The sequence below is a fragment of the Oryzias latipes genome, chromosome 16, assembly GCF_002234675.1.
Source record: "Oryzias latipes chromosome 16, ASM223467v1".
NCBI lineage: Eukaryota > Metazoa > Chordata > Actinopteri > Beloniformes > Adrianichthyidae > Oryzias > Oryzias latipes.
The window spans coordinates 16,856,685-16,882,700 of NC_019874.2; the positions used below are offsets into that span (position 1 = coordinate 16,856,685).

Genomic DNA, 26,016 nt, shown 5'->3' on the forward strand with positions numbered 1-26,016 from the left:
CTAGAGGCTGAAATGTAAAACTAGTAAAAGCTACATCATTACCAGAGTAATCATACAGCATCAGAACTAGGATGAATGAATTATGAGTCTAAATGAACCATCAATTGGAGGAATCCTCCTTTAATCCCATCTCTCCTTCACACGCACGCAGATACACCCTCCGCACACATGCAGGCTGCGTCATTAACACAGTCATCCAAACAGGACATGATCCTGCTGCTGCTGCAGGGCTGGAATTCCGAGAGAGCACAAAACTCTGTCCTCTCTAACTGGAACCAGCTGCTCGCTGGGGAAGAGAACCACAGACCAAAATCATTATCAGCTGCAGGTCGGGCCAGACACTGCACTCCGGTTCAGGGAAGCTGTCCCTTATTTAAAGCCAAATGAAATCACATGTACAGTACACACACATGACCTGTCACCTACTGTAAACTGTCGCCGGTTTGTCTGCAGGCTCCATCCTCTGACTGAGCTGTCTGTGCATCTCAGTAATTAATTCTTAGTGCGCTCTGTTTTCTCTTAAGCACATCTGCAACACTTTGTTTTACTTTATGTTCTTGTCTTTTGTTGTAGATTAATTTAGAGTGTTTTTTTTGGTGAATTGATAATGTATTATACTGAAAGTATTTTCAGCACGTGTGGTTTTATGGTTTCAATTAGATATTTTATCATACGTGTTGGACCTGTGTGGGTCAGGTCTGGGGGAAATTCTGTATACTCCAGTTTTTTATTATTTATTATACATTTGTTTTATGTACTTTTATTATTCTCACTGTATGTACATGATGTGTAAATGATGTTATACAGTTAAGTAGCTCTGTGGCCCAGAACAAATTCCCTCACTGAGGACAATAAAGTTGACCTTACCTTAACTTAACTTACCCTAATTAAGCCAATGAGCAGAAATGCTTTATTTGTACCTCATAAATGTGTGTCACTTGTGGCCCAACGTCATCCTCTTTGACAGGCTTCTCCTTAGGTTCCCAGTTTGGGAACGGCAGCACCACCTGAGAAGGGTGAGACACCCTGACAGACGCAAAAGTAGCTTTCATGATCATAGCACATGAGAAAGATTTCAATGAAAGTGTTAAATTGTTACAAATCTTGACTTGTTATTAAGTCATGACAATTTCACATAAGAAGTAGGATTTTGAAACAATCAAAAAATGAAATTAGATTAATCTAGCCACAGGGGTTGCAAGCCAGTTGCCTCTGTGCCGGTCCCAAGCCCGGATAAATAGAGAGGGTTGCGTCAGGAAGGGCATCCGGCGTAAAAATTGCCAAAATAACCATGCGAATCATCCACAACACTTTAGACATACCGGATCGGTCGAGGCCCGGGTTAACAACGACCGCCACCGATGCTGTTAACCTACAGGGTGTCGGTGGAAATTTGACTACTGTTGGTCGAAGAAAGAGGGGAGGCAGAAGGGCCCGTGGCCAGAGAGAGAAGGGAAAAGGCAGGAACATAGGTTTGAGAATAGGGACTCTTAACGTTGGCACAATGACAGGGAAAGGCAGAGAGCTGGCAGACATGATGGAGAGAAGGAAGGTAGATGTACTGTGTGTGCAGGAGACAAGGTGGAAGGGCAGCAAGGCACGTAGTATTGGAGGAGGATACAAACTGTTCTATTATGGTGTTGATAGGAAGAGAAACGGGGTAGGAGTGATTCTGAAGGGGGAGTTTGTAAACAGTGTTCTAGAGGTGAAAAGAGTCTCAGACAGGATGATGAGCTTAAAGTTAGAAATCGAAGGGGTGATGGTGAATGTAGTCAGTGGGTATGCGCCACAGGTTGGCTGTGAGTTAGAAGTGAAGGAGAGATTCTGGAGTGAGTTGGATGAGGTCATACAGAGTTTCCCCAGAGGAGAGAGAGTTGTTATTGGAGCAGACTTTAATGGGCATGTTGGTGAGGGCAATAGAGGTGATGAGGAGGTGATGGGCAGGTTTGGTGTGAAGGAAAGGAATCTGGAGGGACAGATGGTGGTGGACTTTGCGAAGAGGATGGAAATGGCTGTAGTCAACACTTACTTCCAGAAGAGAGAGGAACATAGAGTGACATACAGAAGTGGAGGTAGGAGTACCCAGGTGGACTACATCCTATGTAGACGAGGTCATTTGAGAGAGGTTATTGACTGCAAAGTGGTGGTAGGAGAGAGTGTAGCCAGACAGCACCGCATGGTGGTGTGTAAGATGACTCTGGAGGTCAGGAAGAAGAAGAGAGGGAAAACAGAAAAGAAGACCAAGTGGTGGAAGCTACAGAATGAAGAAACTTGTGAGGAATTTAGGCAGAAGTTGAGACAGGGTCTGGGTGGTCAGGATGAGCTTCCAGATGACTGGGAAACTACAGCAGAAATTATCAGGGAAACAGGTAGGAAGGTGCTAGGTGTGTCATCTGGAAAGAGGAAAGACGGTAAAGAGACTTGGTGGTGGAATGAGGAAGTACAGGAATGCGTCCAGAGGAAGAGGTTGGCTAAAAGGAAGTGGGATGTAGAAAGGACTGAGGAAGGTAGACAGGAGTACAAGGAAGCGCAGCGTAGAGTGAAGAGAGAGGTGGCAAAGGCCAAACAGAAGGCTTACGATGAGCTATATGACAGGTTAGACACAAAGGAAGGAGAGAAGGACTTGTACAGGCTAGCCAGACAGAGAGACAGAGATGGGAAGGACGTGCAACAGATAAGGGTGATTAAGGACAGAGATGGAAAGGTGCTAACAACCCAGGAGAGTGTACAGAAAAGATGGAAGGAGTATTTTGAGGAGCTGATGAACGTGGAAAATGACAGGGAAAGAAGGGAGGAAGATGTGGTTGTTGTGGAGCAGGAAGTAGCAGAGATTGGAAAGGATGAGGTTAGGAAGGCTCTGAAAAGGATGAAGAGCGGAAAGGCCGTTGGTCCTGATGACGTTCCTGTGGAGGTATGGAAGTGCCTAGGAGAGACAGCAGTGGAATTTCTAACAAGGTTGTTCAATAGGATTTTAGAGAGTGAGAAGATGCCTGAGGAATGGAGGAGAAGCGTTCTGGTTCCGATCTTTAAGAACAAGGGTGACACGCAGAACTGCAGCAACTATAGAGGAATAAAGTTGATGAGCCACACAATGAAGCTGTGGGAAAGAGTAGTGGAAGCCAGGCTTAGGAAGAAGGTGGAGATCTGTGAGCAGCAGTATGGTTTCATGCCCCGTAAGAGCACCACTGATGCCATTTTTGCTTTGAGAATGTTGATGGAAAAGTACAGAGAAGGTCAGAAGGAGCTGCATTGTGTGTTCGTAGATTTAGAGAAGGCGTATGACAGGGTGCCGAGGGAGGAGCTGTGGTACTGTATGAGGTCGTCTGGAGTGGCAGAGAAGTATGTCAGAGTAGTTCAGGACATGTATGAGAGAAGTATGACGGTGGTGAGATGTGCTGTAGGTCAGACAGAGGAGTTCAAGGTGGAGGTGGGACTACACCAAGGATCAGCTTTGAGTCCCTTTTTGTTTGCTATGCTGATGGACAGGCTGACAGATGAGGTAAGACAGGAATCTCCCTGGACAATGATGTTTGCGGATGACATTGTAATTTGCAGTGAGAGTAGAGAGCAGGTGGAGGAACAGCTAGAGAGGTGGAGGTTTGCTCTGGAAAGAAGAGGCATGAAGGTCAGTCGTAGTAAGACAGAATACATGTGTCTGAACGAGAGGGATCAAGGTAGAAGCGTTAGGTTACAGGGGGCTGAGGTGAAGAAGGTGCAGGAGTTTAAGTACTTGGGGTCAACAGTTCAGTGTGATGGGGAGTGTGGAAAAGAGGTGAAGAGGCGAGTGCAGGCAGGTTGGAGCGGTTGGAGGAAAGTGTCAGGAGTGTTGTGTGACAGAAGAGTGCCAGCAAGACTCAAAGGAAAGGTGTACAAGACAGTGGTGAGACCAGCTCTGCTCTATGGGTTAGAGACGGTAGCAGTGAGACAGAGACAAGAGGCTGAGATGGAGGTAGCGGAGATGAAGATGTTGAGGTTCTCCTTAGGAGTGACCAGGTTAGACAGGATAAGGAACGAGTACATCAGAGGGACGGCTCATGTTGCCTGTGTTAGCGACAAAGTCAGAGAAGCCAGACTGAGATGGTTTGGACATGTTCAGAGGAGGGATAGTGGATATATTGGTAGAAGGATGTTGGAGATGGAGCTGCCTGGCAGGAGGGCAAGAGGACGGCCAAAGAGGAGATACATGGATGTCTTAACAGAGGACATGAAGTTGGCTAATGTTAGGGTAGAAGATGTCCATGATAGAGTGAGGTGGAAAAGGATGATTCGCTGTGGCGACCCCTGATGGGAAAAGCCGAAAGAGAAAGAGAAGAAAAAATGAAATTAGATTGAACGGGGGAAGATCTCATTGCCAGGTGTGGCATAGCAACATTTATGGCTCCATAGTGAATCAAAAACATATGCTAATAGGTAGAGATGCTGTTTTAGGCTGATGTCTTGAGAAATGCAGCTGTGTTGGCTCAGGCAGACCACCTGAGAGAGGTCAACTTAGAAGCATTTTATTTTTTAACAACCATGTTCTTCTTCCATTGATATGTTCACTATAATCTTATTTAGGATTTTAGAGCTATATACACTGTTTATCCTATATAACTTCAGTTTATAGTTTGACCCAAACATTTATTTGACTAATGAATCAAAATATGTTTGTAAGTGGTGCCAGTAGATGCACCACTTTGAGATTTCCCAGGTAACAGAATGGATGAGAAAACCACAATAAGCCTCAGACATTTGCTTTAGCGTGTCACATCTGCTACATGCTGCCTCAGCAATGCACAAATATAAATGCTAGCACAGGTTTATTTTATAGAGTATCATTTATCTTTAATCAAATATGCATTATATCCCACTTGAGGTAAAATTTTCTGCTCTGAAATCTTTAAACCTTATTTAACTTAGCTTTTATTAATATTTGTGTTTTTTTTCCCTTTTGGAATAACAGCTAAGTGTAACACAAACACTCAAACAGACTCACAAAGTGAAAGTAAGGATGTTATCTTATGCAGAAATTATATTTACACAGACATATCTCTGTTGTAATTCAATAACAATCTATTTCAATGACACATAACACAGATTTATGTGTAGTTTGAGGTCACAATCGAGTCATGTAAACCACGGCTAGAATATGACCCATGAGTTTTAAAACACATTAATTATTTTCACTGTTTAAAAAAAATAAAAACCAGAAACATTTCTGGTATTTTAAAAGTCAAACAGCACATTTTTAATGTAGATTGTGCATTGTTGAAGCAACACAATCATGTGGTATCGATTCTGCTCATTGCAGGTCCTCCTGTGTTTGTGTGTACAAGAGAAACCACACCCAAGCAACACAATGTCATTGTAGTTCGCCGATATAGTGACACAATTAACTCAAACCTACTTTTAGAAAACAGTTGTTGTGAAATTTTACATCCAAAAATGGCACACATTCAAACATTTCTAAAAGGGAAGAGCTTAGCATAAAAAGAACTGAAATCAGAGTAAGAAACAGTGATAAACAACACAACATGGAGATAGCAGACTCACCCACGCAAATCCAGCTCCGCTCTGGCGACAATGGACAGACTCAAGCTGATCAAATTGCTGTCGGAGTTATCTTTATTAGAGCTATGGAGAGATTACAAGAATTTAAGTACAAACCAGTAAATGTCACTTAATCAAGTACAACTATTGTAACAGCTTTATTCACCTCTTTAAAATAACTATGAATGTTTAGAATAAAAGACTTATACTGCATTTCAAGACAAACAGTATATCCCTGTTCAAGGCTTTGTGATTGAATCCAATATTAGGAAAATATTTTTCTGAAAGGCAGAAATTGTGAGAATTACTAAAGAATTTTCAGGACAGTAGAAACATAGCAGAGCCAAATTTAGGCAACTATTACAACTGGCAGTGATGCTACCAAGAACTCTGCATTCCTGCAACACTGATAAAAAGACAAGAGATGATCAAAAAGGGCTGAATGTCAGGGACTTTCTAGCTACAAGCAGTTGCTCACCACGAGACAACAGTCGCCTGTTGTCTATATAGGCTTGTATAACTTATGGCAAGGACAGGACTTCTCAGGAGATGAAAGCTCCCACCAGAAGCTACGCGATGGATACAAGTATAATGCTGTGTAGTTTTCATGTAGAAAAACTAGCTATAGTGCAATCCTTGAAACGTAGTGTAACAATGTGGTGGTAAAATGATTGTTTAGAAGTTTATTTACCAAAATGGAGCTGGGGATTTGGTTGAAAATAACATAGTTGGTTAAACATAGAAGTTAAAATCAGGATGAAATCAGTGACAAAAAAATGAATTTTGTCATCTCACAGTAAGGGATTACAACTGAATTCAAGTGAAAATCTGTTTGTGAAAAAGAACTGTGCATTAGTCTACAGCAGATGCAGCTTATAGCTTTTTTGCAAGGATACATGGTGAGAAATGGGAATGTTTTTAAAAGAATTGAAATATATTTATTGTGTTTTCCACATTTAAGTATTACAGTTTATGTCCAACGATCTGCCTTGTTTTTTTACCTATAGAACTAAAGCTCACTCTGTTTAAAAGTAACGCTGTAATGCTCTGCATTCCTCTCAGCTGTAGAAACCATTGATATGAGTTTGTAACAGAGTTTGAGTGAAGACCATGACTACAAATAATTTCTCTATGTTCAGCTGACTTGAGAAATGTTTCCCCTGGCCCATGAGCTGCGTCTTCGAAATAAGTGCGATGAAGCAAACAGTAAGCATTTTGTGTCAAACCCGTCTGCTGCCTGCAGATCCCTTGGGCAATCTGTCTTTCTTTATCACTGCGGTTATTTTCACGTGACCGCAGACAGTAATGGGATCGGGAGAGACAGGACCTATTTCTACAAATCCCAAGAAAAGTTCTTTGCAAGTGTGAAGGCTGAAGGCTTTAGGGGGAAGCATGAGTGTTGGGGGGGGGTGTCACCTGTGGATCTGCAGCTCAAAGTGGATTTCTGGTCCTGAATCTTCCAACCTTTGGACCGAAAACCTCAAACCAACAGACAGCTGGATAGAAAAAAAAGAAAACCCCAAAACTCAGTAAAAGCATGAAAAACTGATAGAATGACAGTGAAAAATGCATGGAAATGAGATGCATTTAAAAGCAATCATAATCTGTGACACAAAACATCAACGTAAAATCTCTGGCTATCAGATCCTGTTTGGTAATTTAATATTCATAATACCATATCAAACATTATGCTGTTTGTGTTAAAACTCCTTAACATGAGAAAAGCCAGACTACAGCCACATACTTAAAAACCACAGCTACATTTTTTGTCTCAGCTTGGTTGAAATCCCCCTGTCCTCCAGGAAAACTCAAAACATGTGCAGAGTTTAGATCACCATCGTCTACATAGCAACATAAGTGCATGTTATATACGTATGCCATGAGCTGTATTGCAAAAAAAAAAAATAAAAACACGGGTCAAGCTCATGGTCCAGTGAGGTAGATGACAACATGCAGACTTGCAGCGAAGCTTCAAGAGCCAGACCCATGGGGGGGTGAAGGAGGGAGGGAGGCTGGGGTGAATGACTACAAAGTAAAGCTATCTTTATGGGATACATTAGAGGGACTGGAAACGGAGATCTAAAGAAGCAACCACCAAATGTGTCGTTCAGAGTCATCGCTACCAGCTTCCTGTTACAGATGGGAGGAAGGGGAGAGGATAGGCCACAGAACAGAAGTCAAGCAACAAAGCAATATTTGTAGTCCTGTTGTTAAAGGCAGCTGGTTTTGATTGATTTTTATTAAAAGAAATGATCAGAAAAACCCTTATGAACCCATCTAAAATGTATGAAATATATAGCTTCTGGTGTCTTCTTGGAAGGTTCCCAGCTCTCCTTTTAGTGTAAATAGCTTTGCTGAAGTGAAATAATGAGTCTTTTTTTCCAACAACAAATGAAAAAAAGGGGTTTGTCCAGAAGCTAAAGTACTCGCAGCAAAGGCTTTCACGTTAACCGCAATGATTTATTCTATAAATCCCAATTTCCATGATAACGTTGATGCAATTTATTAGATTTGTGGTTCCATTTAGCTAAATGTTACATTAAGAACGAGAAACTGCACAAGTAGAGAACGCCCTGCCTTGCTCATATTTTTTATATTTTTTCGTTTTGTCTTGTGATATAACGAGATATACTATTGCATTATCACGAGAAAACATTTTTTTCCCCCTCATGAGTCTGTATCCATGCAAACAGTCTGATCCCCTCATCTGCTCAACGATGAAATTGACAACAACCACAAGATCACTGAACTGCAGCCGTTTGCGCAGCTGCAGCCAGGCCAACCTCTTCCTCAAATTATAGAGACAACAGCAGCACAACCTCCGCCAGAGTTAGACCACACATTAAGTACTTAATCATAAATTGATCAGTCTGATCTGCCAGTGATGCAGCACAAGGAATGAACTGAGACCATCAGGACTGTTTCATGAAGCAGAGCGTGCATGGGGGGTACGGTGGAGGCATAAGCTCATGAATTCCTGAATGTCCAACAGCATGAGGGGGGGTGGTTGGGCCTGGAGGGGGGGCTGAATATGGGAAACATCTGGACTGGTGGGGAGCTCACAAATGCACATGCTTAGTCTCTTTCACACGCCTCTCCCAAGAGTGAAATACATGCAAGGGTGTTTAAAGCTGCCCCCCCCCCCTCCAAACTATGAAACATGACCACATAATTGATTTATCAGAACGTTGTGTTCCACCTCTCTGCCACTCGTGACATCTTTGAAAGACAAGCTCACACATCTATACACAACAGAGTGGTGGAGTTTGATGTCAGACTGATCTTTATTTCATAAACCTTTCTACACGTGTCACGGGCAGCAGCTAAATGGATTATTATCATGTGTGTGTGCAAAGGCTGAAGGTCAAGGTGATGATCAGCGATCTTTGGAAACTATCAGTCTATCTGAATTAAACCTGACGGGTTACAGAGCAGTGGAGGCATGAATGTTTCATGAAAAAGTGTCAGCCTTTTTTTCTTCTTCTGTTTTCGGCGTCAGAACTCACCTCTGTTCCTGTCACCATCGGGTTCCCCAGGTCACACACCACCATCCTGGATTCATTGATCATCTTGTAGTCACAGTTTAACATGGAGACAGACTGGAGGAACAGAACAATGATCAAATAAAAGGGAAAAGAAGGGACAAATGGAAGGCTGGAGTGAAAGACAAGAACCAGACTGGGATATGAGAGGCCATCGTTTTTCCTTTTGAGAGAACAGCAAGAGGGGAGAAACAAAAGAGGTCGAGTGATGGATGCCCTGACAGGAACAATGTCATCTATCAAACAGCCCTATTACACACTCATTAGAGCAAACGCACACGTGCAAACAAACACACACGCATGCACAAGCTGACCCTATCTGTTTCCCCGCTCACTAATGTGGCCTGTAAATCGTTATAGGAGATTTTGGGCTGTTGCCAGCAAAGCAGATTTGGCTGATGGTCTTTCCTTAATCACGGCAAACAAACACGCTGCAGAGACATATCAGGATGTGACGCTGCGCCACAACTGCAGCCTCAGAAAGCCCCCTTTTTTTGTTTGGAACTTGGAAACGAAAACAAGGAAAAAGCTTCAGTCTTTAATTTTCTATTGGAACCATCCATCCTTCCAGAGCCAGAACTTGCAACCTGAATGAACAACTTACAAGAGACAAAAACTAGACTTTTTGAATTAAGATCAACACAAAAACTCAGCATGGGAGTTTGTTTGTGACCACCTAGGCTTAAAAATCCCTCATTCAGTGAGCTGTTCAGATTAGTAAGGGTTTGTAATGTTACCAACCCAGCTCAGAGCAGGACCAGCCCATCTTTATCTCCACTCACATATTTAAATGTGAGCAGATGAAAGCGGATGTGATTCCGCCGAAATATGTCAGGTATGTGAAAAAACACAAACCGTGTCTGATAAAAAATAACCCAAGAAGTCACAGCCTAAAATTGTGGGAAAAATTAATGACAGCAGTCTCACTCTTTGGGGTTTTCCGTATATCAAATATATTTGATAAAGGTTTAGAGAAATAATTTACAAGTGTTAAAGATTGGAAAAAATAGCACTAAATGAAAATTTACCTCCACTCTGCGAGACACTCCGATGTAGTCAGCCTCTGGTGGTATCCGTGCAAACAGCTCTGTCTCATAAGCTCCTTCTCCTTGGTTCACTGCAGTGATCGTTAACATGACCAGATTGTCATCTCCAATCACCAGCTCTGTGCGATCCCTGTGTTGAAAAAGAGAACAAAACAGAATGATAAAAATGTGTGGTTTTGTTGCAGTAATATAATGGATTTTGGATTTTTGCAAATTTATCTCTGACCATTTAAAATGGTGTTTGTATATAATCAGCTGCAGGGAATGCAAAAGAGCCCCTCTGAGCCCCAGAGGGGCTCAGAGGGGCTCAGAGTGTGCCTGTGTGAGCCCGTCATATAGATGATGAGAAGATGTTTGTGTAATGCTGACATAGAGAAGTCATGCAGCAGGAAACACACGCTGGACTGCAATAACTCCTGCACATGTGGCTATAACATGGAAAACCCCATTCTTTCAAAGCTTTGCTGGTTATTTAGAGAATAATTTTGCGTGCATCCAGAAACGTTGACCGTGCACACATTAGGGTCAAAGGTTACGATCGCATTGGACTTACATGGTGGCAGAGAGCTGGAGATCGGGTATGCAAACATTGTCATCACCGCAGTTCAGGAGGATGTAGGCCTGAGAGGAAGAGGGGCACAAGAAGAGAGGAAATGTCTTAAGAACACTAATTATAATTTCAAACTCCCAAATAGACAAAAGTTCAACAGCCAGACAATCAAAGATGCAGATGTTGTGCATTTTAGTTCAGGAAATACTTAAGGCAGCTCTGGCCAAAGGTCTGATTTGTTTCTATTAACAAAGAATATGAACAAAGCCTCCTGTCTGTGGGTTCTCCCCACCTGTAGGTGTGTTAACAATAACATGTAGGCAAATGGAAACATGAAAAACATAGTCATTTGTTTAAAAACTATAAATAGTGTGCTTCCATGAAAGACTGCAATCCTGCATGATTCAGAAGTCTGTGAACATAACTCTGAAGTGGAATGAAAAATATAAAATCACTCACTGCAACCCAAAACTCAGCTCTGGAAAACTTAAAAGGCTGAAATATTTATTTGAACACATCCTGAAGTGACAGAGCAATCAAAGGAGGGCATACTTTCCATCAGGCCTTCATGTTTGGAAAATGCATTCCCATTGTGAAGCTGCTCCAAAGATTGATTTTTTTAGTTCTCAACAGGCGATTTTGTTTACTGCATTGATTAGTCTGAATTACATTCATGCAGTTATTTGCTGTTTTTTTTGTAGCACAGCTATGTTTTTTTGTGTGAGTTTTTTATTTCAGGAAAAGTGTCACGCTCTTATGTGATTTATTTTCATATTTTCTGTCAGATTTAAGGTTTTTACAAGTAAAGCCAATCAGCTGAAGATTGATAGTACTAATTGATGGTTCAGTGCTGCAATTTAGACCTCCAAACTGTATGAAAATATGGCTTATGATTATCTAACAACAATTTTGTCAAACATTTCATCAGATAATGCAGAAATAGCTGCACAGATACCGGAATTTGTAAGAAAAAAAGTAATACGATGAAACAGTCTCCTCTTTCTTTCTGTAATGTCCCATTTTTTATTTCATTTTAATTGATTTAGAGGTTGTTTTGGGTTTTTTTCATATCCCTATTATCAAATGGCATATGTATGTGGTACACCACAACAACTAACACAATCTTGAACTCACATTATCTTGGAGGAAGGTACTGCTGTACTGGTTAAGAACAGGTGGGAGGGTTTTGTCGTGAGCAGGTGGAGCCAGACTGTAGTTCAGGGCCAGCGAGATGGGACTGAGTTTGTCCCTAAACTCATCGTCCTCCTGCAAAAGAACATAGTATTTTTTTTCTAACTTAAAAAACAAAACTGTAGTTATGTCAAACAGCCAATTCAACCCTCAAGAGTTGCAGTAACAGTTTGCCAACCTCAAAATTGTATCTAGTCAGTGGGTGTTGTTTGCTTACTCTTAGGTAAATCATGTAGCTCAGGCACGCGTGTTGGCGGTTGTAACCGAGCCTTAGGAGCCCCGAGTGATGGGGTTGCTGGGTGTCTAAGAAGAGAACTCTCCTAACTCCACCCCTGGCACCTTTTAACCAATCCAGCTGCAGCTCCGCTCTTAGATCTGGACAAAAGACAGAGAGAAAAATGGATGGAGAAGAGACAGTTGCGAGGGAAGTAAGTAAAGTTTAATTATGTAGCACTTATAAAAACTGTTGGAAACAGGATAAAACATGAAGTAAAACACTTTCAAGCTAAAAAAAAATATTAGAGAATCATGCCAAGATAAAAACTCACAATTAGCTAATAGGCTGTTGAAGTAATAGGACTTTCAGATGAGATTTGAAAGCCTGAGCTGAGACAATGAAACGTAGGGAGCATTCCAGAATTTAGGAGCCATCGCTCATAACACTCAATCTCCTCTAGTTTTAAAATTTGTGTGAGGGATAACTAATAAAACTGGATCTGATGATCTAAGAGCACAAGATGGTTAGTGAAATCTAATGTGGGAGCTGACCATGTGGAGCTCTAAAAGTTTGAAACGCGTGGTGTGGGTTTAAAGACGCGCCTGAACAGCCTTGAGGCAGTAAAGATCCTTTTGGCTCAAACAAGTACAAAGACTGTTACAATAATTCAGGCGTGATAAAATAAATGCATGATTTACTTGGTGTTGTTCCTCAGCTGGAAAAATACAGTTTCTGGTTAAGTGAGGTAAAGAAGTTAACAGAGTGCAGTCACTTACCCACAGAGGTGGGGATCTCCACGCCACTCACTCCTGCGCACACTTCCACTTTCAGGCTGGAGGAAACCATTATCAAAAATTAAAAAAGGAACAAGAATCCAATCACCTGCTGCACTTTACACAAATCTATGCTTTTTGTTTACTTTCCTATTAGCCTATTCAGATTCATTTATGAAAAAAAATTGAATGTCTGACTGAGAGAGTGAGGGATTTCCTCCTTCCTGTTATCCGGTGGGCTTTGGGAATTACCACAGAGGCCCCAGCATTAGACACAGACATGGGAGACTGGGAAGCCTTTCTGCATTTCCTCTATTTCTCTGTTTATTACTGTAAATGTTAAGTGTGCTTCTTCTGAGCGTTATCACGCTGTTAATCAAGAGCAGGAAAGTGGCTCTTAAACAGGGAGGCCTGCATCTCTAATAGGCACTAATCTGGGGAAGTTTCTGGTGGTAACACTCTAGCCTCCACAGTGAAGCCAGCCACATGGGGTATGATGCTAATGACCTCATGTAATTACATATCGTTTGGTTAAGTTCACACTGTAACCCAACCAGAATGCAGATGTTTGAGGTACTTGTTTGTTTGTTAATAATTAGCATCCTCATAAAATGACAGGACTGATGAGTTACATTCAAACCTGTGCAGTGCAGATGTCAGGTGATGTAATAAAACACTTTTTTCCCTGTTAATTTTTAAAATAAAAATGTGTCCTATAGATTACAGGATCTCCAGCTGGATTCATGTTTGTCTGTGCACAGGCGTGTGTGTTTCACAGTTTTGGGAAGGTCTGACTTTAATAAGCTCCATGTGTCCCTTCAATGCATGCTGCCTAGAAACAAGCCCAGGTTTTTCATTACTCTGTGTAATTTTCTTCGACATGCATCTGTGGCCCACCGTCCAGCCAGCAGACTCATACCCTGCCTGATCCTCAGTGGTTCTACTTTAATAAACCACGCACACCTTTATAATATCTGATAAAAAGATTTTGTTTAACAAGAGAAATTTTGTTTACGTGGTTAGATTAAAAAAAAACGTCACTAAGTTACAAATGTTCTTCTTTATGTTAAATCAGAGCTGGAAATGGAACAAAACTTTATTTTTTGCAGTTTTGGCAGAGGTGAATAAGCCATGCTTTTGTCCGTATTGTTGCTTCCCCACATTTCTCTCCAGACTAACGTTTCATTAACCCTGAGTGTAGCAATTTGGAATGCATATATTTAATTACTGAGGATGCCAATTACATGCTGCATAAACATGTTTGTAGTTTGATTTTCTTTTTCTCATCTTCATCCAGACATGGACATACATCTGCTGGCAAGGCTATCATACATCTACAACAGTCTAAATTGCAAGGAAATGAAAATAACTGCATTTTGGCTTAAAAACTTGCATGTATCGCAATTAAATAATGGAGTACATTATGTGAATTTTAGAGAAAATATCATATTAAACACAGTGTTAAACCTGAAATATCAATGTAAATCAAAACAAAAGTAAGATATTCTCCAAAAATGAAAAGACATGGTGGGAAAATGAAGGATTTGTAGGAGTTGCTTGAGTTTTTCCCTTTAACTTATGTGTAAAATGAGTAAAGTGTTAAATCTAGACTCAAAAAAAGAGAAGAAAATTACAACACAAAAGCAGCTGTTGTAAAATGTCTTGGCTAAAACCGTATGTGGTTTCAAAATGCTATTTTCATTAAATTAAAAAACTGAGTCAAAGTTAGGTTGTGCGTAAATGTTGCCATCTTTGGTACCTAGCTGAGGAAAACTGATCAAGCGTGATAACTGGACTATCTGCACATGAAGCCAAAATAATACTGTATAGTGTATACTGAATCAATCAATCAATCAATCAATCAATCAATCAATCAATCAATCAATCAATCAATCAATCAATCAATCAATCTATCTATCTATCTATCTATCTATCTATCTATCTATCTATCTATCTATCTATCTATCTATCTATCTATCTATCTATCTATCTATCTATCTAGATATAGATGGAGATAGATATAGATATATATATACAGTATATAAATATATAGATATATATATTAAGACACTTTTCAAGTGTAATTGTGAGTAGACGAAGTTAATTGAAACTTCATGAAAACAATATTTCATTTTAGTTTTTAATGGACAAAATACTATTAATCATTTTTGTATTAGCGGAAGTATTGAATGTCTCTTTGACATCATCTTTTAACGGATTGCCAGGACATATTTGTGAAAAACTGTCACTTTTTCAGCAGCAGTTCGGAAATACAGAGAAAATGTTTCTGTCAGACAGTTAAAAGAGTCTTTGAACTTCATCGAGGTTTAGTCGGGGCGGCAGCCGGTTGTGTCTCACGACCTCTAAGGTTAAAGACTGTAGGTCAATTACTGCTTTCAGGAAAATCAAGTGCTCTGCTTTGTGAGTCACATTTACTGGTAGTGCTATTGTAGACTAAAGCTGAACCTTTAATCGGTTCTCTTTGGCTGAAATGTTTTAAATCCTCAACCGTCACGAACGCAAGTGCCTGTGGCATCCATTAATTTTGCTGAGGCTTGATTTGGATACAACTCCAATTTTTCTTTGATTGCATACAAATGACCACAAAATTTATTTAAATTAAGTTTTGCTTAGATAAATTTGACTCAGTTTGGTCTTCTGTGTTGATCTGACCCAAATCCAGTTCCCACTTTTCTCCCCCTGCCAATACTCACACACCACAATTCAGAAACCACGATGGCAGGCAGCCCAACCCGTGTCTCTCGTCTACATAATCCCAGCAGAACTGATCTGGACCAACAATAGACTGCGGTGAAGCAGCAAGAACCTTCAGACCAACTCCTCTCAATGAAACTCACCCTGAGGCAGTTCAAAGACAGCCTGCCTCCCACATGAGCCATGAGACAATCAAAACAGTATAATGCAGTCTTAAATTAAGTGCAGGGGTCCCATAAATCTGAATTTTCAGGGTTCACGAGTCTTATTTTTCAGTTAGCTGATACATTCTTGCTCAGAAGTAACAGGCAAACAGCCTTTGGGTGATGAGCAACACCTAAGAGTGGAATATTTGTCCTGTCTGCCATTGAATGTTGAATTCCAAGTCAAACAATTTTTATGAGACTCTGAGGTTGAGCGCAGCAATGGGCCTCATTAGTTTGGTGTGTTTTTAAAACTTTGACTCTTTAGATTGAATTCACCACCACATACACAGAGGGAAATGTAATTTAATTGTAATCTAGTGCAAGAATTGACACTTGAAAGTTGACTTTTTTACACTTCTTAATTTTTGATTATCTCTGAATGCTCTCCTCAACTTGTTCTTTTCATTTTTACCACCAAAGAAGTAGGCAAAGTGAAGAAAAAACAAATAAGAAGCGACGAGTCCGTGCGTATATTGAGATTTCCATGCTGAAAAATTCCCTGCAGCATGTTTGCTTCTTTCAGTATTCCAGTTAGTCTCCTTTTCAAATCGATTCATCTTTTTCTAAGAATTGAAAATTTCTTCTTGATACTTTGTGTACAAAAAGATCGCTCTTTAGTGAGGAGATATGTCATTTTTTTATCCAGGTTGTGTGAGAGAGGTGGATTTGCTGTTGTCTAACGTGATAAAGTCAGCAGTTTGTAAGGGCCTGAGTTTGTCTGTTAGGGCAGCGTGCACATCTTTGCATGTTTTATTTGGCGAACCCACATGGATTTACCTATAAAATGACCTTTGGTGAAGATGAAAGCAACTGTCCTCTGGAGATCACAGGGCTTTGGGATAAACTCCTCTCTAAAAATTGTTGGCACGAGGCTTAAATTCTTGACTATGTTGGGTTTAAAAAATCAATAAATTGAAATGGTGTTCACCTAAAAATGTAGTATTGATTTAACTTTCTTTAAAATTGATTTTTGACCATTTTGAGCAAAAAAAAAACTCCTTTTGTGTTAGTTTTTCAGTTAAGAATAAATATTTTTTAAACTAAAAGTTCAGCTTTTGTCCCCAGCAACGCAAAACAGTTGGACATAGAAAGCTTCAATTGAGCATGTTTTTATTTTATCAAGTTGTGATAAATAAGAAATCAAATCAAATAAAAGAAAAAACTTTTAAAGTTCAGTCAGTTGTTTGGCAGGGATGCCCACCCCTAATTGTTTGTGTTATTAAAAATGGCAGGGCTTTTTATTATCACTCCCCCCATTTGAATGTGAGGCACATATATTGCTAATGCACAACACAGTTCAAGAGGAAGGAAAAACTTTTTTTTACCATGTAACAATGATATCAGTCTGAGGCAGGAGACACTGCCGATCATCAGGATTGAGGACTTTTGGAGTCAGCGTCATCGTGGCTTCCACAGACACAACAGCCTGAGACCTGCGTACGCACAAAAAACAAAAACACTCATATATGACACGTAAACAGAGAAACCCAAATGTGACAAACATCCGTCTCTATTTCAAGACTTGTACCTGTACACTGACACCTCATCTGCGCCAAACGCCCCCACAATCAGATCTGCAAAGAGAGACAGAGAGAGCAAGGGGAGACGGGAAACAGTGAGCTTCAAAGAGCGCCACAGATGGGACTGATTTCAGGGTCTCCAACAATCTTCATCAAACGCAGACGCCGCACATGTAAAATGCACACACACTCTAAGACTGGGATGCAGACCTGACAAACTGATATCATCAAGTATTTTGTTTCAAACATGACTGAAATACAAAAATCCAGTGTTTTGTGTCTTTTTGCGTCGTGCATACACGAGAACACCCTGTGCTGTATCCCTGAGAGTTCAATATCACCCATTTGTTAGGCAACAGCATTTCCCAACAGCCCATGCAGCTCCAATCCCTAATTGTGAGCAGCAGCAGATCCCATCTTTGTGCCATTTTTATTTGTTTTCATGGGTTTTGTGATGAACACACTCTTTTAATTGGCTCAAAATGTTTAAAATAGAGACAGAATTTAATGGCTGTGGTCAGGGGACACATACCAACCAAAGCCGCACCAAAACACACACACAGACACACACCTCCCCTAACACAAATGCTGATTAAAACAATGTGAAACTGAGGAGAACCTTTTGATGCATAAAAGCCACCAGATGAAGCAGGAAGTTTAGTTGTTAGGCCTGTGAATGATACAAAATGTTCGTGCCACTCTGGGAGAGTCTTTATCTAATTTATCAAATTAATTTAGATAATTACACATTTTTGCATAAGCCTTCATTAAATTAGAATTTCCTTGATTTATTTAGCTGATTCGATCAATTAACTCTTTGCACGACCGGCATTTCAAAGCTTTGGTGGCTTTTGTGGAGGGTGGCAGCACGTGGAAAAGTTAACTTGAACACTTTTCAAGACCTTTTCTCTGCCTTTCCTCAGTGGCGTATTTGAAAAGGAAACGACTAATTGAATCTAAGAGAGACACATCTGTTTCTGCCTTTGGACGCAGTCTCTGAGTTCCCTCAGGAACCGCAACATGAAACATTTGTCCCTTTTCCCCTGAGGTTAACTACGTCGATCCACGAGTGTGTCACCCTGCATTTATGTGTGTTTGAGTGAGCACAAAAAAATAAAAAGGATCCCAAGATGTTTTTTTTTCCATTGAGAAATATAGGGGAAAAAAAGTAGAAGGCCTGCAGAGTAAGTCAAAGGCATAATATCAATACCAAGAGTGGAGGATCATGTACTCTGCATTAAAACCACAATCTGTGAAAGCAATCAAAGGTGGCTTTTCTTCAGGGAGCAGGACCACCTCACTTCTGAAATTCTGTACAGTAGGAACTGTAGTTTGCCTCCTGCCACAAATATGTCATTTTGACAGATGATGGTTCTGCTAAATCTAGCGCCAGTGTTTGCTCACTTAACAATACATGACATAAGACCGACTGGAGCACGGGGCACCTTTGGGGTTAAGTGTGTGCAAAGATGTAAGTGCACACATGACTGCGTTGAGCTCAAAATCAAATAAAGGCCCACTTTCCTATCCATGTAAATCCCATTTGCGACATACAGCAGAGCTTACTGACCGCTGCTGATCTGAGGAGCGCGGAGGAATGCTGGCTATGGCTGATCCACACGGTGTGGGCCAACATCGATGGCATTTCAAGGTGTGGGTAGGATGGTATGGGTAGCTGAGCTGTTTTAACTAATGTGGTGTCTGAACTAAGGTGGGAAAACATTACAATCATCCAGGATTTAGACAAGCTGTCACTGACTGTCTGCTGCAACTGCCTGTTTAGCTGCAGGGGGGGCTGGTCCTAATGAGGAAAGGTCAAATGTCACAGATACACAGTGGGAAAAGAGCCTGTGAAAGAGAATGGATGCTGGATTTCTGAATTAAATCATGTGTGGGTTAATTAGGGGGCTTTTTGTTGAGCAGCAAACTATTAAACATTTTTGAGGCATACTGTTTTATAGCTGCAGAACAGAGCCTGAAATTCTTTTTTTTTTTTCAGCCGTGGCACCATTTGTGCCTTTGAGGGAGTAAAAACTTTTTCCTAAAGATTTTCTTTGATTCCGTCCATAAAAGGCGACCAGATGGTGACACATTATAGAAAACAATGAACGCTTAAAATGTAATAAGATAGGGGCTCTGTGTGGGATTACCAACCCAGACATGTACATGTCTGTCAGTTTTCGGCAAACTGTTGTGGTTGACAGTGTCAAAGTTTGACCTTTGACCTGTTAAGTGAGTCAAAGATGCATCTTGAAGCATGCTGACCCCTTAGATACACAAATGACCCTGGCCCCATGACAACGAGCCTCGTGTCAAGCTATGTGGAAAAGCAGATGCTCATGATGAAGATGTTAAGGAATATATTGATTTTTGGTTCATCTGCCTCTTTAGTCATGATTTTCCCACCATCTTTGATCTGCAGGCTCTGACTCAAGTGCAACTTCATGATGTAATCTTTGCATGTAAATCTATTAAAGCCATAAATGGAGCGCGCTCATCCTCCTTGCTTCCCTTCTGAAGTTGGCTAATAACATTTTATGTTGATGCAACCATATGGCCGCTCCAGCAGGCCTTTGCAGGCGCATGTGCAGTCCTCTTGTAACCCTGATCAAACACCCCAGCTTCCTTTGAACAGTGTGACTTTACTAGCCTGCAAACGACAGACCGTGTGTGCGTGTCTCTCACTTCCGTCTCTAATGACAGAAAGGCTGCACAGTTGAGCATGTTTGTACAGTATGTGTGTGTTGGCTAAGAGCTCTGCCACCCGTGAGTTTCTTACCCGGTTGAACCTGCAATTGCTGTGTGTGTTAGTGTTGTTTTTAATTCTGATTTGATGTGGACTGCACAGGTTTGACTGTGACCTGGAGCCTGGCACACACTGAACACACACTTCCTAGGCGCCAGTGAAACTGATCACAATCCACACACGTGAACTTCTGAGTGTGCTTGTTTGTTGGAATGAGCGTGTATTATTGTAGCGGGAAGAGAAGGGAAATGGCACGGACGCAAAGAAAAGGTAAATCTAAACCATTTTTACATTTCAGTCTAATCTGTAGAAGTCTAAAGCCAAAATAATCATGAGAGCAGACTGGCTATAAATTAGGGAGAAAATAAGCCAGTAAAACATTAGTTTCCCTTTGTTTCTTTCAAGGTTTAAGGGTATAGGCAAAAAAAAAACAGGCAGTCAACATGTTCTTCGGAAGAACCATAAATCCCTCAAGAGCGGATGCAGAATAGGTTCATGGCCGACGTCCCATACCCCTGTATAATGACTTAACCAGAGAAGATGGGGAAAGCAACAAGCCAGAACATGGAGATGGTAGTGAGTGAGTGCCTAAGGAAAATGTGAAGGTCAAGACAGAGGTATGAGGTCTGGAGGAAAAGCGAAGTCAAAATAAAGCAAGGCTTTAAAGGAGTTTTACCCGTAAAAAATAGAAATCTGAGATATCTGGGGCTGACATGATTGGTATTTACCAGGATACTGATTGTTGTCCAGGTCTTGGCCTCCTCTCAGAGTGAATCCGAACCCAGGCAAACTCCCACTGGAGGTCCGGGCTGCTTTCAACTCCTGGCTCAGGGTCAGCCCTTGAGCTAAGATGTCCTTGTTTCCGTTAAAGATCAACACTCTGCCTCCACTGTCGTGGCCTCCGAATGGACATCCCACTGCCACGTCTGAAGGGTGACACATAGATGCATGGTTTAGACATCACCAGGTTTGAGGGCCCCTCAGAGACAGAAGCAGGGAAAAACATTCAGGTCAAAGAAAGACGAAAGGAGAAGATGGAAAAGTGCTTGACCCTTTTTAACGGAGGTCGACAGTTATTTATTTAACTATTTTATGACAATTTATTTAACTTTTTCAGTTTTTTCCTTGGTTTTCATCACTTATCTGCCTTGAGGTGGCTCAGGTACAGTGCACGTTTCTAAAATAAAATAAAAATATGTAAATTGTTGTACTCTAAAATGTATTTATGTATTGAACTGAAAAGGAACACTGTAACACTGTAACAAAGTACAAATTACTTATCTTAGTTTTTAAAAGCCCCTTTTCAGGGTAAGCTGTACCAGATAAGCTTAAAATCAGTTAATGCATTTAACTTGTACAGAACAACTTTTTTTTTCCTTTCAAATTCCTGCATTGTTTTTTGTTTAGTTAAGGGTCATGGAGCATATCCAGCCACTGATGGTCGATACCAGGGTACATCCTTGAAAGTTCGCCAGTGCATTACAAGACCATATGGCTATTGCCACAAAAATTATTTTGTGCTCCCGTATCTTTTGCACCATAAGGCAAAAGCATTATATTTTCTCAAAAACCACCTTAGAGGCTAGTTTTTCTGGTCCTCTGGCTTCATTCATTTATAACTAAATTCACCTCCTCACTGCATAACCTTTACAAACAAGACATGTTCCAAATTTTCTGAGATTTATTCTGTTTTTGGATACATGCTCATACCACTTACTCCTCTTGTTATGTCTTCTCCTGGGACAGTTGGATAGTTGACCTGTACTCATACTGAGGGTAAACAGTGCTCCATTGCAATGGAATCATGATCTGACCAGAGGGAATTTGTATTCTTTTAACATTTTTACACTTGCCAAGTGAAAGGGACCATCCAAGAAACCAAACTTTGGTCTAAACTGCCTCAGTATGAAAGAGCCTTAGAATGTTTCAGACTCACAATTAGGCAATAGTTTCAATAGCTGCGTTTAGAGCAAAAAGCTATGAGTCACTATAACTAATTAGAATGATGACAGGGGACATAATCTGGACATTTAAGCACTGTAGAATGTAAAATAGAATCTTAAGAAAGTGAAAAAAGCCTTGTTTCAAGAAAGATTGTCTTATTTTCTATCTTGCAAGAAAAATAATCTTGTCAAAAGCTAAAATCAAAAAACCTGTCATTTTCTAGGACATAGTTCCTGCAGAGCAGCAGGAATTCATCCGAAAATCGCCTTTGAGTTGTGGGCGGAACTATTGCCGCAGAAGTAAGCTTCCGCTGATATCCCATCATCCCTTTATTTGCACTCTCTCCCACTAGCTTACAGCTCCTTAAAACCCCAACCTAACATTGGCGATGCAACAAAAATGGCGAGCAATATTTCAGCTATCCGGTCGTACAGTTTTGAGCCAAATGCTAGGTTAGACGAAGGAAACAAAAACGTACATGGATCTATTTGTTCGTAAGTCGATGTATCAGAGACTTTGACCCACCCATTGTAGTTGCTGCTTCACAAAAAAGCTTTGTCAAATAGCTTTTTTTTCATCTGTTCCTGATTCATAGAATAGAAAAAAATTCTAATGTACAGTTTTGACCTTATATTCTTTTATATATATCCTCCATCATGAGAAAAATGCTACAAAAACATGTTAAGAAATAAGATTTTCACAAGAGTGGGTCTTTAGTGCCTACTTTTTTTTTTTAGAATAAGAAATACCATTTTCTTTACACCACTTTTACATGTTTTTGCTCATTTAAAGTCAACATTTCAAATTTTAAGAAATTTTGACTTATTCTTTGACGGCCTGTTTTTGCAGAGTAGATCTTAAACTTTGTATGAGAATAAATGATTATCTGCACTTTAATCTCAGATTTAGGATAAAAAAAACAATGTGTCTCGAGCCAAATATTTCCTGAGGTAAATATATCTGTGTAATATTAGCGGGAAAAAATAAGAAAAAATATAAGTAGAAGTAACATATTATTGACATCAAAGGTTATACAAATTTAGATCTGTTATACAAAACAAAACATTTTAAATGTTTGCTTCTTTAGCTTTATATTTCCATCCATGACAATGTACTGCCTTTAGACAACCATCAGTACTGTAACTGTCCAAATACCTCTAGACATCCTGTTTGTCTCCAGACCCCTTTCTTACAGTCTAAACAACTGGTTCCACATGAAGCAGATTGTGGGGTAAAGAGGATAAATGCAACCATGTGTGTGTGCTAGTGTACAAATGAGCCTGTACGTGTCCATGTCTGCCTTTATGTCTCTATCTACAAAATATATTTTTTGAAATCTTAAAGAATGTAGATGTTGCTCATAGACTTTCTCAACATCGTCCCACATGATGCAGACAACGGGTGGAACACCCACTGAGCTCACTGAGGCCAGAACTACAGGAGACTCTTACTCACACACCTATACTATTAGATGTGCGGTGACAGGAGACCAATGTTGGTTGTTTGAAAATTCTAAACAGGAGGTAAAAATGCATTTGCTGAATTGTAATAGTTTGACAGCAAACAGTCAGCAAAACAATGAAGATGACAGAATGAATTTGTTTTTGGAAATTCTGGGAGAGGTGGTTCTTTCAGTGGGGGGAGGTGTCAGAAGAAGGAATCTGTTGGTAATCATGTCTTACAGAGTGGGTAGGTTTACAGTTAACACACAGTTGAGAGCCTTGATCACAAAGCTGCTATGACGACTCTGCTATAATCCAGTATAATGAAATCAACCACAAACATGGCCGTGCTCTCATTGAATCAGCAAGTATTTAGTGTCACTCACCCTCTGGGACTGTCACTGACAACCGGCGCATCTGATTGATGCTTCCATCCCAGAAAAAGCTGTAATATTGATCCGAATGTTATTGATCTAATGGTTAATGGGGTTTAACGGTGTGGTATGCACATTGACACTCTCTGCCTTTGAATAAATTAAAAATACAACAGTGGGATTGATGTCATCAACTGACCAGATGTGCATCCCTTCATGCATCTTTAAGAGGGCATTCAGCGGGCATTAGCTCTGCGCTTCTGCTCCAGGCTTTGAGTGCATGCGTGTGTGTGTGTCTTTCCCCAATCAACGTGAGAATAAAACAAACACATGGAAAAGGAATGAAGTCCGGGCTGCAGGACAAAAACTCGTGTGGATTATTTTATCTTACCACACATCTGGTGAGGTAAAAATAGCTTCTTCAAACATGCATCTCTTTAATCCCAACGTCACAGGATGAAGCATTTTTTACACACTTACAACCTTTCATAGCCACACTTCTGATTGCCTAGACAGCTCTTAGATTTCTCAAACAACAGGTTCTACAAGGATTTCCTTAACTAGAAAATAAACGGCCCATTAAACACAAAACAAATGAGAGCACTTTTATTCTTTCTTTCCCAAATTTTTGTTTTTGTAAACATACCATTGTATCCATCCTGGTTGACATCTTCCAGAGGTGCTATAGCTGTTCCAAAACGGCCAAAGGTGTATGTGCCAGTAAGAATGACTGGCTTGGAAAAAGTGAGCGGAGCCAGTTGGAGGTACAGATACACCCTTCCCACCTCCCTTGGTTTGCTCTCTGTCTCCCTTTCCATGAAAAGTGGAGCTCCAACAAGTACATCATCAGTCCTGAGGAGACACAACACCAATAAGCAGAGACAGAAGCAACACACATCAAAGAGTGAATCTCCACATACCCATCTCCATTTAGGTCAGTGACAGCTACCGAGTACCCAAAGTAGGAGGCCATCTGGGGGACCAAAAATGAAACAAACTTTCTGAATTTTAACCTTAATCCTTAATAATTAAGATACAGCAGTTCTTAGACATCCCAAACCAAACAGAAAAGTCAAAACTTTGGGCTCTACAGCACATTGAGAACCAGATGTGCAGGTGATCCTATACCTGTGTTCCGGTGAAGTTCTGGATGTAGGTAAGATTAGTGGAATTGATGATGGCAACCTGCAACATGTGAGACAGGCCATCAAACATAACAAAGGATCCTAAAAAATAAAATCATGCTTACATGGTGCAATAATGTAATCTCCTGTGGACCTAATTTTTTTTCTTCTCTCATTTACTCCAACAGCCCTTTTACAAAAAAAAGTGATTTTTTTTTGTCATGTAAATGCATTCTTTATTAAAAGATTTGGTACTTTCATCTTTAAAACAACAGATTTAAAAGCATGCTATTGGTTATAAGGTTTTAGTATTTTCCCTCCACAAAATACATGCAGGGGACATGTGTATCGAACCTACACCAACACTCCTCAGGGCACCAACTCTTTCTGGTTTTTAGGGCATCAAATATCATCAAAGAGCTCGACAGACAGGAAAACACAGAGTTTGTAAAACTGCAGTTAAAACAGCTTTTTTTCCACTAAAATTCTGCCCTCCCCCACAGCCTCCATCTTTGCACCCTTACCCTCGTCTTTCTCTGCTGCCCCCATTCTAACATTGCTTACTGGGAGAGTTAAATGGGGGGGGGGGGGGGGGGGGGGTAGAATTCCTTTATAAGAACTAAAATAACAACCACATGGAGACAGCCAGGGGCTGCATGCACACACATGTGCAGAAGGAGACATGCTAATCTTGATCACTCAAAAACTTGCAGACAGATGACGATGTGTAAACTAAAATATTGAATAAATATGTTGACAATTAACTTTGCTTTTGTACCGATTGCCATATTGACCAAAAAGGAAACCCGACCAGATCTGCATGCCCCTCAGGAGCCACTTCCGTGGCTTACCTATGCCCACTGTGAGCTAAACCCTCTGTGGCACCAGCTCTCCTTTTTCAGAAATTAGACTCAGACTGTGGTAGTGTCTGTTGTGGTGAGTCTGTGGTTAAACTGCAGGTTATGCGTTGTGTGCATTTAAAAGGGTCACTGGGGTGAGGTAAGGTCACTGCCCCCTAAATGCAGCGGAAGCTGTGTGTCATTAGGGAGGATTGAAACAGTCAGCCCCGGGGACACGTTCCCATAAGAAAGCACACG

General features: G+C 40.6%; 1 protein-coding gene across 1 annotated transcript in view; it reads right to left on the minus strand.

Annotated features, from left to right (window-relative positions):
- itga8 (integrin subunit alpha 8) overlaps nt 1-26,016 on the minus strand; it is a 42,311-nt gene that overhangs the window by 4,535 nt on the left and 11,760 nt on the right. Inside the window, exons 10-24 of the mRNA XM_004078103.4 lie at nt 24,924-24,980; nt 24,716-24,768; nt 24,442-24,647; nt 20,764-20,961; nt 17,298-17,343; nt 17,095-17,202; nt 12,852-12,907; nt 12,076-12,233; nt 11,802-11,933; nt 10,671-10,738; nt 10,100-10,247; nt 9,036-9,128; nt 6,946-7,025; nt 5,533-5,613; nt 921-1,026 (exon numbers count right to left, since the gene is read on the minus strand). Of these exons, the coding sequence (XP_004078151.1) occupies nt 921-1,026; nt 5,533-5,613; nt 6,946-7,025; nt 9,036-9,128; nt 10,100-10,247; nt 10,671-10,738; nt 11,802-11,933; nt 12,076-12,233; nt 12,852-12,907; nt 17,095-17,202; nt 17,298-17,343; nt 20,764-20,961; nt 24,442-24,647; nt 24,716-24,768; nt 24,924-24,980 (1,590 nt within the window). The remainder of the gene's footprint in view (nt 1-920; nt 1,027-5,532; nt 5,614-6,945; nt 7,026-9,035; nt 9,129-10,099; nt 10,248-10,670; nt 10,739-11,801; nt 11,934-12,075; nt 12,234-12,851; nt 12,908-17,094; nt 17,203-17,297; nt 17,344-20,763; nt 20,962-24,441; nt 24,648-24,715; nt 24,769-24,923; nt 24,981-26,016) is intronic.